Source organism: Lampetra planeri, chromosome 35 (assembly GCF_965212315.1).
Source record: "Lampetra planeri chromosome 35, kcLamPlan1.2.h2, whole genome shotgun sequence".
NCBI lineage: Eukaryota > Metazoa > Chordata > Hyperoartia > Petromyzontiformes > Petromyzontidae > Lampetra > Lampetra planeri.
The window spans coordinates 5,376,955-5,395,243 of NC_136141.1; the positions used below are offsets into that span (position 1 = coordinate 5,376,955).

The 18,289-nt window shown below is 55.5% G+C and overlaps 1 protein-coding gene across 1 annotated transcript; it reads right to left on the minus strand.

Moving 5' to 3' along the window:
* Positions 1–60: 60 nt before the first annotated feature.
* AP5Z1 (adaptor related protein complex 5 subunit zeta 1) lies at positions 61–18,250 on the minus strand. Its single transcript, XM_078611052.1, has 17 exons — positions 18,049–18,250; positions 14,022–14,162; positions 13,246–13,549; positions 12,982–13,135; positions 12,648–12,769; positions 11,960–12,116; positions 11,298–11,441; positions 11,107–11,144; positions 10,830–10,992; positions 10,553–10,722; positions 10,096–10,232; positions 6,667–6,801; positions 6,200–6,311; positions 5,657–5,757; positions 4,989–5,121; positions 4,235–4,425; positions 61–1,486 (listed from the first exon to the last, which is right to left on the minus strand). The coding sequence occupies exons 1-17, from the start codon at positions 18,081–18,083 to the stop codon at positions 1,234–1,236; spliced, it is 2,490 nt and encodes an 829-aa protein (XP_078467178.1). The 5' UTR covers positions 18,084–18,250; the 3' UTR covers positions 61–1,233.
* Between the last annotated feature and the right edge of the window lie 39 nt (positions 18,251–18,289).

Here is an 18,289-nt window from a genome sequence, read left to right on the forward strand (position 1 = left end):
GACGCCTACAGGTTCTGAATCGGCACGTACCACCCGATGCAACACACGGACACCGACAAAGAAAATGAAACATCTTGTAATTACACAAAGCTGTTCGGGGAGGTAGAGACAGGCGACTTCTCCATACCGGGCCAGGTGCAGGAAAGCAATGGATTGTATTGCACTGCCCTCCGCTTACAACGTAGCCACTACAGCCGACAGCACCTGCTTCATCAGCACGGTGGTCGCCCATGCCAAGCGCTATTCAGGCCCAAGCCTGCTTGGCTCGGAAAGGGGACATTTTGGACGATTTGGTCATTGGCTCTGTGTGCGTTTTACTACGCGCATCAGTATGGTTACAGGGTCGTTTTGTACCTCCAGGGGAAAAAATCGTGAGTACCCGGAGAAGACTCGACAAACGAAGGGGTGATGCTCGAAAGTCTGGTACGCACACGGTGAACTGCCGCCTACCTTGCTGTACTGCATGTGGGTCCACAGATCTCCGTGTAATCCACCAACCCTGCCACTGCCTCCCCCGCACACCATTTGCAGGAGCCGTGGCACAGGCCAACAGGTCCCAAGGGTCACTTCCTCTCCGCTCATTGTGTTTTGTTCGACAAGGCCCGACTCGCATTACATCACCACGTCGCCCACTCGCGCGTCATCCATCACTGCACCACGACTGCCCCCCCCCCCCCCCAAGGACAGCACGGCAAGGTCCGGAGGATGTGGGAGAGTAACAGCAGCAGCACGGATGCGATTTGTCCTTGGCTGTTTTTTGACTCGACTACGCAAACCACACCGCCTTGTTTGCACAGGTGTGCCCACGCATCCGCAGGTGGCCACCATTCCCACCAAAGACCAAACCTGGCCATTACTCAAGTCAGACCAGGCCCATCGTCACAACCGCAGTGTGGCGGTAACGAAGATCGGCGCAGCATTACCCGTACCAGATCCCGATACAAATTTATTTGTGCCGCCTGAACAATGACTCCAGTTCCCAGGCTTCACTGTGCAGATAAAACCTGGACAGATGGCATCCCTCTCTCCAGTGTCTCCCATGCATCCACAGGTGTGCACAGTGCACTGGTGAATCCCCACATCCATGGGTGCGTGCTTAGGGAAGTCTGTCCACAGGTGTATTCAGGCGCACCCACGTTATTTACGCGTGCGCGCAGGGCTGTCCACGTGTGCTCCAGGTCACATCCAAGCGTGTGCCCAGGCACGCCCCATAGATGCAGGTGCCGACGGATATCAGGCGTAACGCTCGTCGCAGCACAGCGCGGCGAGCGCCAGCGTCGGCACGGTGTGCGGGTCGCGCTGGTGGTGGAGGAGCGAAGCCGGCATGGCGGCGGTGCCGCCCAGCACGCACTGGGCCGTCGTGGGCTGCGCCACGAGGCCGGAGAGCTCCCGCGCGCGCGACGCCAGCTCCCGCGCGCTGGCGCTAGCGCCGCGCCCGCCGCTCGCCCCGTACTGCGTGCACACCTTGCCCAGGCCGAGCTGCAGCCTGCGGTGGGGGGAAGGGGGGCGGTGGGGGCACATGCAACACACATGTGACATGACGCAATCGTCGTCAACGCATCGCGCTTCTGTGGCTGTCTGGAACGCTCTTCCTGCCGATATTAGGATGCCACTGGAGTTACGCATTTTTAAAATATACATTTTAAACATTTATTTAAAGCTGCTTTTTGTATCTAGTTTGTTTTCTTTCCCCCGTACCTCCAATTAGCACAATTTCCCAATCAGCATGGTTTCCAAATCTCCCGCTGCTGCCTCCGAAACCCGAATGAAACAGGGCAGCGACGGCACGTAATCGATGACGATGGAGCCACGTAGCCAAGCGGATTAATGGCAGTGGCTGACATAAATAATTGATGCTGCGCTCTCAATAAGCAGGCAGCCATTCACGAGGTGGGGGGGGGGGAATGGTCCCGCATCTCAGACTCCGCCCTCAAGCTTATGAATATTCATTAAAAACCTCAACGCATTTGTCAATACCACTGTGGTGGCATTAAAAAGAAAAAAACATTCTATGCAACATTTTGGGCAATGTGCCTTCTTCATGGCATGTAAAATTACGTTAATAATTTTAACAGAAATACAATTATTCTGTGCTGTTCTACGAAGGGTCATTGCCAAGGCAGCGTTGTTGACGAGCGTGTTGGGGTTGTTATTGCTGCTTGCAGCAACATCACCAAATAATTTTGCATATTCATTCGCTTGCCAGCTATTGTGAGCAGTGCGCAAGCTAATGCCCACACGCTCATTAATATTGATGCCCCACACAAGAATGCCGTGCACTCGAACATGAATAGTGATATCAACATATATTGCCTAGAGCAGCCATTCACCTCGTATTATTACTCTTTGGTTCTTTCGGTAAAGTCACGTAGGTAGAAATAAAATAAAATAAATCGCGACCTTTCGATCACAACACAAGCAATCCTCATAAGGTGGAACAACCACAGCAAGAAAAAATTTGCTGAAGTCGGCGAGAGAGCTGCCGTAGCAAGAGGTTATATAGGTAAGAAAGGGGGGGAGAGAGAAAGATGGGGGTGGTGTGGGGTAGGGGAGGACTGCGTGAGCGCTAGGGGGAGAAGAAGTGAGGCTGGGGGAGAAGTAGGCAGGGCTACAAGTGGGAAGCTGGGGACACGGTGGGGAAAGTAACTCGGAAAAATAGACTAGTACCCGGCAGGTTTGATGGAAACAACCACAACCAGTTAAGGCTTTACCTGGTTAATAACATCCTTCACATGATTGCTCAATTTGTATCCATCTTCTCGGTTGAAGTTATGTCTATGTTCATATGTCTGGATGGCTTCATGAACAAACCTTTGATAGCTGCCCGAAGGTTTGCAGAGTACCTTGGTCTCGGGAAAAAAAACAATATCATGCGAGCCCACAGCGTTATAACAATGGTCAGCCACGGCAGAGGTATTGGGTCTGCCGTGTTTCAGATCTGCCTTGTGTTCGCGAACCCGGTCCAAAACATGTATTTTTACCTACGTGACTTTACCGAAAGAACCAAAGAGTATGGATTCCTGCAGTCACGAAAGCTTCTAATCAAGATTCACCTCGTATTCTTGGATTTTATTTTAGGCCGTCTGTTATAGGCAGAGAAAAGGGGCTTTGAGTCGGGATTGAACAGGGGGCAGGGAGCCGACAGGACAGGCGACTGGGGAGGGGACAGCCACAACGGAGCAACACAGGAGACGCGATGGAGCCCCCTCGTGGTGACGCGGAGGTCTGCAGAGGCGACGAAAGACGGCGGGTGGAAAGGTTCCACGGCAGAGGTCGCAAACGGGTTTTGATTCCTTACCCGTACCCGGCCGCACCAGGGTCGCAAACGGGTACCCGTACCCGGCTGGGTACGGGTAGCCGGGTATCGGGTACCCGGTTGCGACCTCTGTTCCACAGACGGGGCAGCCGCACGGCCACACAATCAACATCACTCCAAACATGCGCACCAACGAAACTAATAAAAACAGCCCTCTGCCAATCCACTGCTAGATGGATGACGGTCTCGCCCACACTGGGTAAGGTGGTCACGCAGGTCTGTTTGACCGTACTTCCCCACGCTGGTTAGTGTGGTCTGGTGAAGAGGAAGCGGCCCAGATGTTGTTTTCGTATCTTATTTGTATAAAGCACAATTTATTGATTCTCCAAAATCTTCTAATCTCATTTGCACCACCTCTCGTCCTGTTGACTGCCCCCTCTCCTCCCCTCCGATCACCTTTCCATCGTTACTCTCGCCCGTCTGGCACGGATTTCAGGTTTTCTCGCTCTGTAATTGAAACCCGTTGTGGAGTCACCATTAGCTTGTGGGTTGGGCCCACATAATGATGCGGCAAACTTTGAGACCCTCCACCACCCGACACAGCCAATCAAACTCAACGGTCATGTTTTTATCGCGCGAATCATTGTCGTCGCAGCTCACTGTGGGCGAGATTTCGAACAATTTTTTCAGCCAAATTCAGCGATCAGAGAGGCACGATGTTTCGCTTGAGCCTGCATCCAGCAACTTGAGGACGAGATCCAGGAAGCGAGAATGAAACGCAGGAAGCCAGAACAATACTGGGTGCGCACACCTAGGTAAGCCGCTAAAATCCGTTATCTTCGCTTAACTCCACAACCTTTAATCGCATCCACGCCTGCTAAACGCTTCCGATAGCATTCTCCGCGGAGAGATGATGATGATGATGGCGACGATGATTACGATGGCGATGGTGCGTGCGCGATGGTGCTGTTTCGTCACCGTGGGATGAGGTCCTGGCTTCGCGCCGCCAGCTTGGCCAGGGCGGAGCACACGGCTGCCACCACGCGGGGGGGGTGGCGGGGGGGCTGAGACGCCAGCGCCTCGTAGAGCAGCGTCTCCAGCGCCGCGAAGTAGGCGGCGAGCGTGGTGTGCGGCGCGTCGCCCGGCGCGTGCTCGCCCACCGCCCACACCTGCGCACGCCACGGCAGCCGTGCGACAATCGCGCGGTGACCACGGGAACCGCGCGTTAACCAGCCGCACGTTAACCAAGAAGACCACATGGTAAACCAGCTTGGGTTACTCCAGAGAGGTCCTGGGTGTTGAGGCCGGCGCAGGGACGACGTATCGACTTTCGGACTCTCACCCTAACCTCGGCATCGGGTGTCCAGGTGTTCCCAAAACCGGTCACGTGCAACTGCCCACCACGTGGATGATCGCTAACTTTAGATAGACAATACATCATTTTCCTCACATGTAACTGTGAGCAGATTAACAAGGCCCAGAGCACCAGGCCCTGGCATGGGCCCTGGTCTCATGGGTTCTGGCATTTAGTGCAAGCAGGGCGAAAGGCAGGGCGACTGTAAGTAAAACCCAGCAGCCACAGCAACTGTGGTGATGCTGGTGGTGGTGGTGACAGTGCTGGTGATGCTGGTGCTGGTGATAGTGACAGGGCTGGTGATGCTGGTGGTGGTGACAGTGGCGGTGGTGGCGATGCTGGTGGTGGTGACAGTGGCGGTGGTGGCGATGCTGGTACCAGGCTGACGAGGAGCGACTCGTGGTCGGGGCGGCTGGAGAGAGAGGAGACCGCGTGGGCGACGTCTCCGGAGTGCGCCAGCAGCAGCGACGGCTGCAGCGAGCAAACACGCTCCACCTCCGCCCCCAGCAAACTGCACACACACACAAACACATCACACACATACACACAAAGATCCCCCCGTATAGCCTTAACAGACTGTTGGGGCAAGTGCTGTTAGCGAGCACCTATGAAGGCCGGCACGGCACACGAGGGGTTGGGTGGCCAACATCACGCCCGGCCACCTTCGTTTCCCCAGTGGCGATGTTTACACAACGCACCAGGTCCTCATTTGAGGTTGAGTCGACCTAGGGGAGGCCCATGACCGGTTCAGATAACCGTCACTGGTGTTGGCCATGAGTGGGAATCCAACTCGGGTCGCCGGGTTCGTACAGCAGCGTGTTAACCACTACACTCTCACTCCCCACACACGCACATATACACACACACACTGGAACACGGACACAAGCCCACACACACACACAGCGTGTCACGTCAGCTCTCAATGACCATAATTACGAATTCAATTCCTCCCCAAACCCTGCCATCCCCGATCCCTCCTCGACCCCCCACCCCCCACCCTCCACCCCCCTCGGCCCCCCACCCCCCTCGGCCCCCCACCCCTGTACCGCAGCACGTCCGCTTGGAAGGCGGCGATGCCGTAGAGCTGAGTGCTCCTCTCCAGCAGCACGGGGAACAGCTCCGCCACCAGCTCCTCCTCGTCCGCCCGCTACGCGAACAGAAACAAATCACGAAAGCAACGGTGAGAGACGCGAAGGCCGCAGAGGGGAGCGCGAGTGGCACGCGACTGTAGCGCTAGCTCGCGGGGGGCGGGGGGGGGGGGGGAGCCTCACGTGAGTGGCTCGCGACTGTAGCGCTAGCTCGCGGGGGGCGGGGCCTCACGTGAGTGGCTCGCGACTGTAGCGCTAGCTCAGGGGGGGGGGGGGGGGGTGGGGGCCCTCACGTGAGTGGCTCGCGACTGTAGCGCTAGCTCAGGGGGGTGGGGGCCCTCACGTGAGTGGCACGCGACTGTAGCGCTAGCTCAGGGTGGGGGGGGGGGGGGCCCTCACGTGAGTGGCATGCGACTGTAGCGCTAGCTCGCGGGGGGGGGGCCCTCATGTGAGTGGCACGCGACTGTAGATCTAGGTCGCGGGGGGGCGGGGGGGCCTCACGTGAGCCAGCGCGCAGAAGAAGGCGTGGAGCAGGACGGGGGCGGCGCGAGCGCACAGCAGCACGCGCCGGTGCCCACGCAGTGACTCCAGCTCCCCGTGCAGCATCGCCAGCCTGCAGCCACCACCACCGCCACAACCGTCACAACCGCCACGTCATCATTGTAGCCCTCTGTGCTCTGTCAATTGCATCTTCCCCCAAGCCTTACTTGTCAATGGAATCTCCCTCCCATGCCCCCCACCCCACCGTGCCTTACTTGTCAACGGTATCGTACTCATCCCCCCCACCCCACTGTGCCTTACTATTAATGGTATCTCCCCCCCATCCCTCCCACCCCACTGTGCCTTACTATTAATGGTATCTCCCCCCCATCCCCCCTACCCCACTGTGCCTTACTATTAATGGTATCTCCCCCCCATCCCCCCCTTGTCAATGGTATCATCCCCACATCCACCCCACCCCACCTTACTTGTCAATGGTATCTCCCAAGCCAGACTCCTCCCTCAGTAGGAAACGCAGCATGCCCTGAGTGAGGGGGTCAAGGGTTGCCTCGTGGGGCAGCTCACCCGCCGGTCTGCTCGGGGTGGTGGCACCCCCCTCGTACCTGTACAGAGACGCAAGTATGAGATGAATGAGCTGGAGACACCGGAGGGGAGTGCATATTTGCTAAACAGAGCTCGGGCAATTGCTGGTAGCGTCGGTTCTGGCTGCCTTCCTCACACCTTTCCGTGGGTTCCGGCACCTCGGTGTGAAAACTGCATCGCGCCAATGGCGGAGCCGGGATTTTCAGGTAGGGGGGATGGGGGGCAACCCCCCCAGCAATTAAAAATTATCGGAGTTGTTAGTAAGTAAGGACTTGACCCGTGCTTTTTATTCGACGCGTGTGCGGCGATGGCTGCGCCATCGATCGAGGATTGAATTCAAACCGCTGAAGGTTAATGCCTTCAGGGAAGTCGTGTACTGTATATGCAACTGCGCACAATTCTGTGAGTCACTTATAACTGCTTTGCCGTTACTTATTTGCCAATTATGGACTAGTAGCGGGACGAAAGAACCAAGAATATGAATCCCTGCAGTCACGAAAGCTTTAAATCGAAATTGTTATTCTTCTTATTAAAATACGGGTATATAAGAGAGAAGAGGGCAGGGGAGGAAGGAGATGGGAGGGGAGTGGGGGGTAAGGGGAGGAGAGTGCAGGGGAGGGGAAGGAGTGGGTAAGATAGGAGTGGGGAGGAGAGGAGTGGGTAAGATAGGAGTGGGGAGGAGACGAGTGGGGAGGAGAGGAGTGGGTAAGATAGGAGTAGGGAGGAGACGAGTGGGGAGGAGAGGAGTGGGTAAGATAGGAGTGGGGAGGAGACGAGTGGGGAGGAGAGGAGTGGGTAAGATAGGAGTGGGGAGGAGACGAGTGGGGAGGAGAGGAGTGGGTAAGATAGGAGTGGGGAGGAGAGGAGTGGGTAAGATAGGAGTGGGGAGGAGAGGAGTGGGTAAGATAGGAGTAGGGAGGAGACGAGTGGGGAGGAGAGGAGTGGGTAAGATAGGAGTGGGGAGGAGACAAGTGGGGAGGAGAGGAGTGGGTAAGATAGGTGTGGGGAGGAGACGAATGGGGAGGAGAGGAGTGGGTAAGATAGGAGTGGGGAGGAGACGAGTGGGGAGGAGAGGAGTGGGTAAGATAGGAGTGGGGAGGAGAGGAGTGGGTAAGATAGGAGTGGGGAGGAGAGGAGTGGGTAAGATAGGTGTGGGGAGGAGACGAATGGGGAGGAGAGGAGTGGGTAAGATAGGAGTGGGGAGGAGACGAGTGGGGAGGAGAGGAGTGGGTAAGATAGGAGTGGGGAGGAGACGAGTGGGGAGGAGAGGAGTGGGTAAGATAGGAGTGGGGAGGAGAGGAGTGGGTAAGATAGGAGTGGGGAGGAGAGGAGTGGGGAGGAGAGGAGTGGGTAAGATAGGAGTGGGGAGGAGAGGAGTGGGGAGGAGAGGAGTGGGTAAGATAGGAGTGGGGAGCAGACCAGTGGGGAGGAGAGGAGTGGGTAAGATAGGAGTGGGGAGGAGAGGAGTGGGTAAGATAGGAGTGGGGAGGAGACGAGTGGGGAGGAGAGGAGTGGGTAAGATAGGAGTGGGGAGGAGACGAGTGGGTAAGATAGGAGTGGGGAGGAGACGAGTGGGGAGGAGAGGAGTGGGTAAGATAGGAGTGGGGAGGAGAGGAGTGGGTAAGATAGGAGTGGGGAGGAGACGAGTGGGGAGGAGATTAGTGGGGAGGAGATTAGTGGGGAGGAGATTAGTGGGGAGGAGAGGAGTGGGTAAGATAGGAGTGGGGAGGAGAGGAGTGGGGAGGAGATTAGTGGGGAGGAGAGGAGTGGGGAGGAGATTAGTGGGGAGGAGAGGAGTGGGTAAGATAGGAGTGGGGAGGAGACGAGTGGGGAGGAGATTAGTGGGGAGGAGAGGAGTGGGGAGGAGATTAGTGGGGAGGAGAGGAGTGGGTAAGATAGGAGTGGGGAGGAGAGGAGTGGGTAAGATAGGAGTGGGGAGGAGACGAGTGGGGAGGAGAGGAGTGGGGAGGAGATTAGTGGGGAGGAGAGGAGTGGGTAAGATAGGAGTGGGGAGGGGAGACGAGTGGGGAGGAGAGGAGTGGGTAAGACAGGAGTGGGGGAGGAGACGAGTGGGGAGGAGAGGAGTGGGTAAGATAGGAGTGGGGAGGAGATTAGTGGGGAGGAGAGGAGTGGGTAAGATAGGAGTGGGGAGGAGACGAGTGGGGAGGAGAGGAGTGGGTAAGATAGGAGTGGGGAGGAGACGAGTGGGGAGGAGAGGAGTGGGTAAGATAGGAGTGGGGAGGAGACGAGTGGGGAGGAGAGGAGTGGGTAAGATAGGAGTGGGGAGGAGAGGAGTGGGTAAGATAGGAGTGGGGAGGAGAGGAGTGGGGAGGAGAGGAGTGGGTAAGATAGGAGTGGGGAGGAGAGGAGTGGGGAGGAGAGGAGTGGGTAAGATAGGAGTGGGGAGGAGACGAGTGGGGAGGAGAGGAGTGGGTAAGATAGGAGTGGGGAGGAGAGGAGTGGGTAAGATAGGAGTGGGGAGGAGAGGAGTGGGGAGGAGAGGAGTGGGTAAGATAGGAGTGGGGAGGAGAGGAGTGGGGAGGAGAGGAGTGGGTAAGATAGGAGTGGGGAGCAGACCAGTGGGGAGGAGAGGAGTGGGTAAGATAGGAGTGGGGAGGAGAGGAGTGGGGAGGAGAGGAGTGGGTAAGATAGGAGTGGGGAGGAGACGAGTGGGTAAGATAGGAGTGGGGAGGAGACGAGTGGGGAGGAGAGGAGTGGGTAAGATAGGAGTGGGGAGGAGAGGAGTGGGTAAGATAGGAGTGGGGAGGAGACGAGTGGGGAGGAGAGGAGTGGGGAGGAGATTAGTGGGGAGGAGAGGAGTGGGTAAGATAGGAGTGGGGAGGAGAGGAGTGGGTAAGATAGGAGTGGGGAGGAGACGAGTGGGGAGGAGAGGAGTGGGGAGGAGATTAGTGGGGAGGAGAGGAGTGGGTAAGATAGGAGTGGGGAGGGGAGACGAGTGGGGAGGAGAGGAGTGGGTAAGACAGGAGTGGGGAGGAGACGAGTGGGGAGGAGAGGAGTGGGTAAGATAGGAGTGGGGAGGAGATTAGTGGGGAGGAGAGGAGTGGGTAAGATAGGAGTGGGGAGGGGAGACGAGTGGGGAGGAGAGGAGTGGGTAAGATAGGAGTGGGGAGGAGACGAGTGGGGAGGTATGAGGAGTGGGTAAGATAGGAGTGGGGAGGAGACCAGTGGGGAGGAGAGGAGTGGGTAAGATAGGAGTGGGGAGGAGAGGAGTGGGTAAGATAGGAGTGGGGAGGAGACCAGTGGGGAGGAGAGGAGTGGGCAGGCGAGGGGAGGCGAGGGGAGGCAAGCGTTACCGCAGGGTCAGGGCGGCTGTGAGGACGGGCAGGTCCAGGAGGCTGTGGAAGAGCTCCAGGGCGGTGGACCGGCCCATTATGGCCGGCATGAGCTCCACCAAGTCGGGAAGCAGGGCCACGGTGTGCCACGCCACCAGCTGTGCCATGCGGGGTCAAACGGAGTCACGCGGGGTCACGTGTGGTCAAGGGGTCACGTGTGGTCACATGTGGTCACGCAGGGTCACGCCGGGTCACGCCATTGGCCTCGCTGAGCGAATGGCCCATGGCCACGAAAGACCTGCAAACGATGTCTACCCAAGTAGTGCAGGCCCCTCAAATGCAGCGGAAAAATATCCTCGTGATTTACACGGCAGCAGTAGCGGCAGTGCTGGTGGTATTCGTGCTGGTGGTGGTCGAGGTGATGCGTACTGGTGGTGGTACAGGTCATGCAAGTAGTGGTGTTAGGGGGAGGGGGCACCTTGAGCAAGCTGGGAAACGTTCTTGGCAGGACATCGCTCAGCCGCGACGCGTTGCGGCGGCAGAATGTGACCAGCAGTTGAGAAGTCACGGGGTCGCGACCCCGCTCGGAGGGCAGTCGCGTCAGCGCCGCCCGGCACGCGACGCTGGCATCCACCGCCAGCGTCTCGCCTACGCCACGGTGGGGGGTGGGGAACGTGGCGAGGTCACGGAGTGGTCGATGCAAGGCGGCAGGACAGATGGTGCGGGGCTGCGCGCGACGGTGCGGTTCCCCTCACCGTGGTGCAGCAGAAAGTGTGCGGCGGGGAGGAGGGCGCGTGGGTGCGATCGGGAGGAGAGGAGACTCCCCGAGAGACGCGACACGGCCGAGAACGCTGGGGTCACGAGGTCAGGGTCCAGGCGGCACAGCAACTGTAGTAGAGACAGTGCCTCCTCCACGCACTGGAACGGGCACGCACAGGCCCACGCACACGCCGACGGTTAGATTGCGAGCGTGCTCGAGCGTGGGTGCGAGCGAGTTCGTTTCAATGCGAGCGAGTGTGCACCACGTCTCACCGCTCCCTGGAGTTCAGCGTCAATTCTCTTTGTGGCTTCTGTGGATGAACAAATGAGGGGTGGGTGGAGGGGGCGGATACACAAGGAGGTGAGATGTGTGGCGAGCTAGTGTGGTGAGCGAACGTTGTTGGCGTGGCGAGCGTGGTGGTGGGTGGTCGTGGTGAGCGAGAGTGGCGGTGAGCGGGCCTTACTCCTCTCGGCCTGGCCCAGCACGCGGAGGCTGTACTCGAAGGCGGCGCGCGCGAGGCGGTCACGGGCGCCGCCCTGCGCCGACGCCGCCGACGCCCCCGACACCAGCGACGACACCGAGCCGCCCGGCAACGACACGCGCCCCTCTACGCAGAGGTGGCGGGGGCCACACGCGTGGCACGTCACAGATGGGGGTCAGAGACAGCGGCCAGGTCGGTTAAACATGCGGGGGTGTCAAGGTGGGTCAACCATCCTCCCCCCCCTCCCCCCAACCAGGATTTGTACTTGCGACCTCCCGATTGCGAGCGGCTTGCTCCGCCGCTGAGCCATGGGGCGGTGAATGGTGACGCGCGCATGCATCGTCTCCTCTAGCTCCCTTTCCTCTTCTGCGAGGGCTGATGGCGCCGGATCTCCGCCGATCCCTTCTGCTCTTGTTCCGCGCAATCGTGTGCGTGCGCGTGTAACGTCATGCATCCCCACCGGCGGCGTCTGCTCTCTCGTCTCTATCAGACCTACCTCGTGTCCCCGCCGCTCTCCTATTACTTCAGTGCTTATTTATTGCTTCGACGACAAAGCGGTAATTGTCGAGGTCACGGCGGGGGGGGAGAGAGGCTAGCGGGGCGAGTGGCGGGGTGAAGCGGGGGGGGTGGGGGGGCGAGCTTACCAGCGGGGGTGAGGGTGAGGCAGGCCTGCAGCCAGAGGCGCAGCATGGAGAAGGAGTGAAGGTGCAGCCACTGCTCGTGGGTGTAGTGCTGACCAATGCACAGCACGGTAAAGAAGTCTCCCACTGGGCTGCCGTCCACCTCCTGCACAGGAGCCAGCTAGGGGTGCAGGGGCACAGTGGGGAGGAGAGGGTGGTGGTAGACGGGGTGCAAGTGACGGTCAGCACACCGGACTTGAAACCGGGTCGCCGGTTTGATCTCCAGGCGCAGCAGTTGGAACAATGAGGCAAGCTTCTTAAATCAACCGCCTCTTTTCCCCCCACCACAGTTAGTAGAACGGCAGGCCTCGTGTGGCGGGGTAAAGTATTGATACTTCCACCTCATTCAATAGCTCTAGCCAGAATGGAACAGCAGGCGTGAGCAACCTTTACTACCCCATTTTGTTTTCGCTCCGATTTATTTTCGCTCAATTGTTATTCTTTCTTTTCATATTATTTCTATTGTCATTTTGGTGCCCTACGTCACTCTTGCAAATGAGGATCATCAAATTGTATTAAAACTTGGCACGGGTTTGGACTTTCTCAGTCTCATCAGCACGCTGTTAAACCCATTGCTATCGGGGCTGATGGACTTCACGGGCAAGTGACGGTCTTCACGGTTGTTCCCGCGGCCGGAACGGGATGGCGGTACCTGCTTCCCCCGCGCCGCTGAGAAGAATCCAGTCGAGGAGGAGTGGGAGGAGGGGGCTCCTTGGGAGGTCCCCGTGTAGCGGAGCCACTGGGCGAGACGGCGGCTCACAGCGTCGCACTGCTCTGTGGCGCACACCGCACGCACCACACGCACAGCGGGGCAAGGGAACCCGGGAGGTCAGACACCATGATCAGACAAACCGCACCACACTCGCCTTCCCCAGATGTCATTCGGCCTTTAACTCGAGAACCCCGCCGGCGCAAAGAGCCGCTGCGCAAGCGACCCCGCGCGTCATTACGAGGTCACGGGAAAGGTCAGAGCGAGGTCGTCTCACCAGAGGTGAGCAGGGCAGGGTAGAGGTGCACGATGCGAGCCAGCACAGCCAGCAAGCGGGGGGCCCCCGAGCCCCCCTCGGGGATGCCCCCCCTCCCCTCCAGCAGCCGCAAAACTCGTCCCAGCAGCTGCTGCACCTCTCCGTTCACGTTGCCCTGCGGCAGAGGTCGCGCCGACCCTTCCGTTAATCGGGTGACACCGTCAACGAGCAGGCAACGCCCTAATTGACCGAGCAGAGAGCCCGTCACCTGGGTGAGCCATTCACCTGAGCGAGCAGCACGGGCGCCAGGCGAGTAAGGGTCGAGGCGTCCAGGGCCGCCACGTCATCGCACAGCAGTGTCAAGGAGAGCAGCGGAGGCTCCGTGGCGGTGGCACCGGCAGAGCTCGCAGTGGGGGTGGGGGGAGTGGCGGTGTTGTCCCCGGGCACCGGTTCGGAGGCGTGGGGCAGAGCGGGGGCGAGCCGGGGCCCCAAGTCCCGCAGCACGCCGGCACACAGCGTGTGCACGCTGTCTGGGGCGGTGGGGAACAGCAGCATGGCCAGCAGCTTGTCCAGAACCTCCCTAGGCAGCCTGCGCAATGGGTAAACCACACGCAGTCACACACACATGGGCACACTCACACACACAGTCGCACAAATATACGCACTAAAAAGACAAAGATCCCCCCCCGTGTAGCCTAAACAGACGGTTGGGGCAAGTGCTGTTAGCGAGCACCGATGAAGGCCGGCACGGCACACGAGGGGGTGGGTGGCCGGCACCATGCCTGGCTGCCTGTGTCTCCCCAGTGGCGATGTTTACACATCATACCAAGTACTGATTTGATGCCGAGTCGACCTAGGGGAGGCCCAGGACAGATTTAGAAAATTGTAACTGGTTTTGGCCGTGAGCAGAAATCGAACTCGGGTCGCCGGGTTCGTAGTGCAGCACGCTGACCGCCCTCCACAAATACATATGCACACGGTCACACACACACACACAAACTCCCGAGGCAGGAATCGAACCCAGGCCCCCATCTGGCGGCGAGGCGCTAGCGTCACCGTACCTCCGTCTCTTCCTGCTGGCCGACACCACGAGGTGCAGGCGCTGGAGCAGCACGGTGGCCTCGGCGCCGGCGTCCCCCCGTGCCACCAGCGCGGCGGCGAGGCGACGGCAGAAGTCGTCCACCTCGGTGCCGCCCAGCGCCCTGCACGGAGACGGGGGTGGCAACGTTACAACCACAACACGAGGGTTAATAATGGCTGACTCGCGGGATCATTTAGCATACCTGTCAACCCATACGGTTTACCCCGTATTCTTGTAGTTTTCAGGTCCATACGCCGTACAGCCGTTTCAATACGGCCAAAAAAAGTGTCTGTTTGTGTTTCTCCCTTGTGATGGGACTCTGTTGGATGTACGTTGAGATTTATAAGGGCACGGGGTGACCAATAAGGTCTGAATTGGTCTGTAATCAGGCAGGCACTGATAAGAGGTTGAAAGGTATCAATTACACCATTGGAACCTCATTTGCCAGTACAAAAATATGATAATTGTTTTTTTTTACCCTTCTATCTGGCAACTAAACTGACACCTTTTTTTCCTTAAGGAAAGCTGTCTCGGGTGTGGACCAATCAACTTCAAGCACAGTGCATACATTATCAGAGTTATGTTTTTTGTTTGCATTATGACTGCAGGTTTTGTGGTCTATGCAAACATAACTCCTTGTAAAAAAGGTGTCAGTTTTGTTGCTAGATAGAAGGGTAAAAAAACAATTATCAGGTATCAATTAGTGCAATAAATGGGCGCACCGAACGGAGGTCAGGGTCCACCTCTAGAGCTCCCTCTAGAGGAGCTCCCTCTGTGGTGTGAGCAAGTTATCGCAGGGCTGCAACCTTTACCTTTCTATCGTTGATCATAATTAATTCAGCCATGAGCAATCCACTGGTGGATGAGGGTCCCCCCCCCACAACCATCGTCACCCGCTCGGGTAATTCCCACCGTGCACCTCACCATGCTTGTTTGGGTACTTTTTAGACTTTGTATCCATTTCTCATGTCCACGTCCACATCTCTGCTCCAGAGAAAAGTTCCACGCCGGCCCTCTGGCCACCGATGGTTTTTGTGTCGGAGGGCATGAAGCAGTGATGGGTCTTTAACATCAGTGCATACCCACGCCTGTCAACGCCTTATCAGTGCCTATCTTATTACACACCAATTCAGACATTATTTAACGCGTAGATGGTGCTAGTTTTAATTATTGGCGAAACGGCGTACTCAGATTGTGAATGTTGTGGCTTTGCTCTTCAACACACCGGTGTGCTGTATTAGTAACGAATTTGGCATGTTCTGTTTACGTGACAACCCTTACTAATTGGCTGTCGGGTGGTGGCGGGTTTAACGACACATTTATATATTTATGCGATCTAAACAAAAAAAAACCGATATTATTAGACCGTATTGTTCACCCGATGCCCTTCTAAAAATCTCAACGTTCATTCTACTAAGTAAGTCCCATCCCAAGGGAGAAACATAGACAAAGTTACGTTACTAAACAATAACAGTTGTATGGATTCATTTTGATAATTGGTGTCAATGATGCTACTTATGCTTACTATCTGTGATCTTGCATGCTGATGCTGCTGCTTGCTATGTGGATACACATTTAGTAAATGTACAAAAATAAACACAGAAAATTAAGAGTTAAGCAACACACTTACTTTATTTGGCCGTATGATTTTTTTTTTGGCCGTATTGAAACGGCTTTACGCCGTATGGACCTGAAAACTAAATTTCCCTGTACAAGAATACGGGGAAAATTCAATAAACCGTATGGGTTGATAGGGATATCTCCCCCTCCCCGATGAAGCAGAAGCTTCTAGCGGTGGTTAGGAGCCACCACCGCAACTACCAACGCCATCCCCCCCCCCCCCCCGTGTGAACATTCGAATCGCAAACGATTTGCCAAGTCCACAGAGCGCATCCCAAGGCGCTCTTGCTCCTCACAACCCCTCCGCGCTCATTTGTCTGACGCTGAAGCGGGGATTGGGGGGGCAGACGCGATGTAACATGACAGCTGTAATTGCCCTGTGAGTAAATTATTAGGTTGGCGGGGCAATTGTAATATTCGTTATTGAGGGCAGTCCTGGTGGTAAATCAAGTTCAAGTTAATTTATTAGGTATAGCCCTGTGAGCCATTCATCTTAAAGTGAATATGTGACTAAGTGCAAACAGAAAATCGAATAAAAGACAGCAAAATATTGCAGAAAAAGCACCGTACACCAACACTGTGTGCAAACATCTCAGTGGGATGCAAGTCAAACAACAACAACAACAACTTCTTAGGTTTTTTCGGTAAAGTCACGTAGGTAAAACATCAAAATGAATGAAAATAAAATAAAATCAAAAATCACGACGTTTCGGAGGCAACACGTCGTGATTTCTGATTTTATTTTCATTCATTTTGATGTTTTACCTACGTGACTTTACCGAAAAAACCCAAGAAGATGATTCCTTGCAGTCACGAAAGCTTCAAATCTAGAACAACAACAACCACAAGACAACTTAGATTAAGACCATTAGTCTAACTCTGTACTACAACAAACAAACATGGCCAAACCAAAAAACTCTTCGAAAATCACCAAAATAAAGCCATACATATTCTTAGGTTTTTTCGGTAAAGTCACGTAGGTAAAAACATTAAAAAGTAAAATAAAATAAAAATCACGACGTTTCGGAGGCAACACAAGCTTCCGTCTTCAGGTGGTACCGTCACAGCCACGACAGCTGTATCAAGTAAATGAGAGATTGCAGGAGTAACTCCTGCAATCTCTCATTTACTCTCTCATTTACTTGATACAGCTGTCGTGGCTGTGACGGTACCACCTGAAGACGGAAGCTTGTGTTGCCTCCGAAACGTCGTGATTTTTATTTTATTTTTTAATGTTTTTACCTACGTGACTTTACCGAAAAAACCTAAGAATATGAATCATTGCAGTCACGAAAGCTTCAAATCTAGAATTAAAGCCATACAAGCAATGAAACAGTGATCATAGGAACTGTGACCGAATTTTCACAATAAACGACATAAACAACATGTACCACCAAAACCCTGCAGCCATAGCTGGCTGCATGAGTAACTCCACAACAGCAGCAGCATCAGTCGGAGTGTCACCATTTTTCAATGCACCTTTAAGATCAGCATGAATATGCGGACAACACGCCACAATAGGCTTCATTCGAGAAATAAACTTCCGAATCTTAACTCCATCCGCATTACAAAAAAACACATTTTACAATATACCATCAGCCACGCGGCCTTCTAGGAGTGATTTGGGGGTTCGTACAGGGGAACTCTGAGCCACGCTTCGGCCTTTATCGTCTCGTCAGCAAGTCAGGCTTTCGCTGTGAACACTGACGAGCCGCGAGATGGCAGGGACAAGGACCCGCTGTGTAGGAGGACATGGGCCATCGTTCCAAGTAAACTGTAAGATACACAACACAAACTAACCCATTCACCAGCATTGAGTCGAGCAAGCCTGAGTCTGGCAATGAGATACCGAATGCCGACACCGCGGTTGAGAGGTTTTGCTCGTGTTGAACAAACGATGCTGTTCGTCAGCCGTGTACCCCAAGGAAGGGGCACACAACACGGGGAAGAAGGCGAACCTGCTGCCCGCTTCGTTATTTGTAGCAACAGCAGCAGTGAGCCAACACTGCCAGGCTATTGTCAGCAGTTTTCAGTTTCATTGGTTAGGTATGACCCTGTGAGCCATGCGGCTCTTGACTCGGGTGCAACCGCAACAAAACATGAACAAGAAACATCTTAAAGTGACTACACGCAACAGAAAAATCCTGGTAAAACAGCAAAGTCTTCCCAAAAAAACACCGTATTTCAACGCTGTGTGCAAAAATCCCAATGGGATGCAAGTCAAACAATAACAACCATAAGACAATGTAGATTAAAGTCATCAGGCTAACTCTGTACTACAACAAACAAACATGGATGGCTAAACCAAAAGTTTTCAAAATCACCAAAAGAAAGCTATAAAACCAATGTAACAGTGATCATAGTTTGGGATTAAGAGAGCCACTCACCGAGCCTGCAGCAGCCAGAAGTCCACGCTCGCCATCGGTGCAAGCGACCGATACACAAAAGAATAAACGAGAATAATAAACAACTACGACAACAACAACAATAAACAACAACTACAACAACAAATGGACTCGCTCGCTACTGCCCGGGGTCTCGTGACCCACAGGGTCACGACGCGCCGCGTCCCTTTAAAAAAACCACACCACGTGACACGCGGAGCCGGCGTGTGATTGGTCAAAAAAA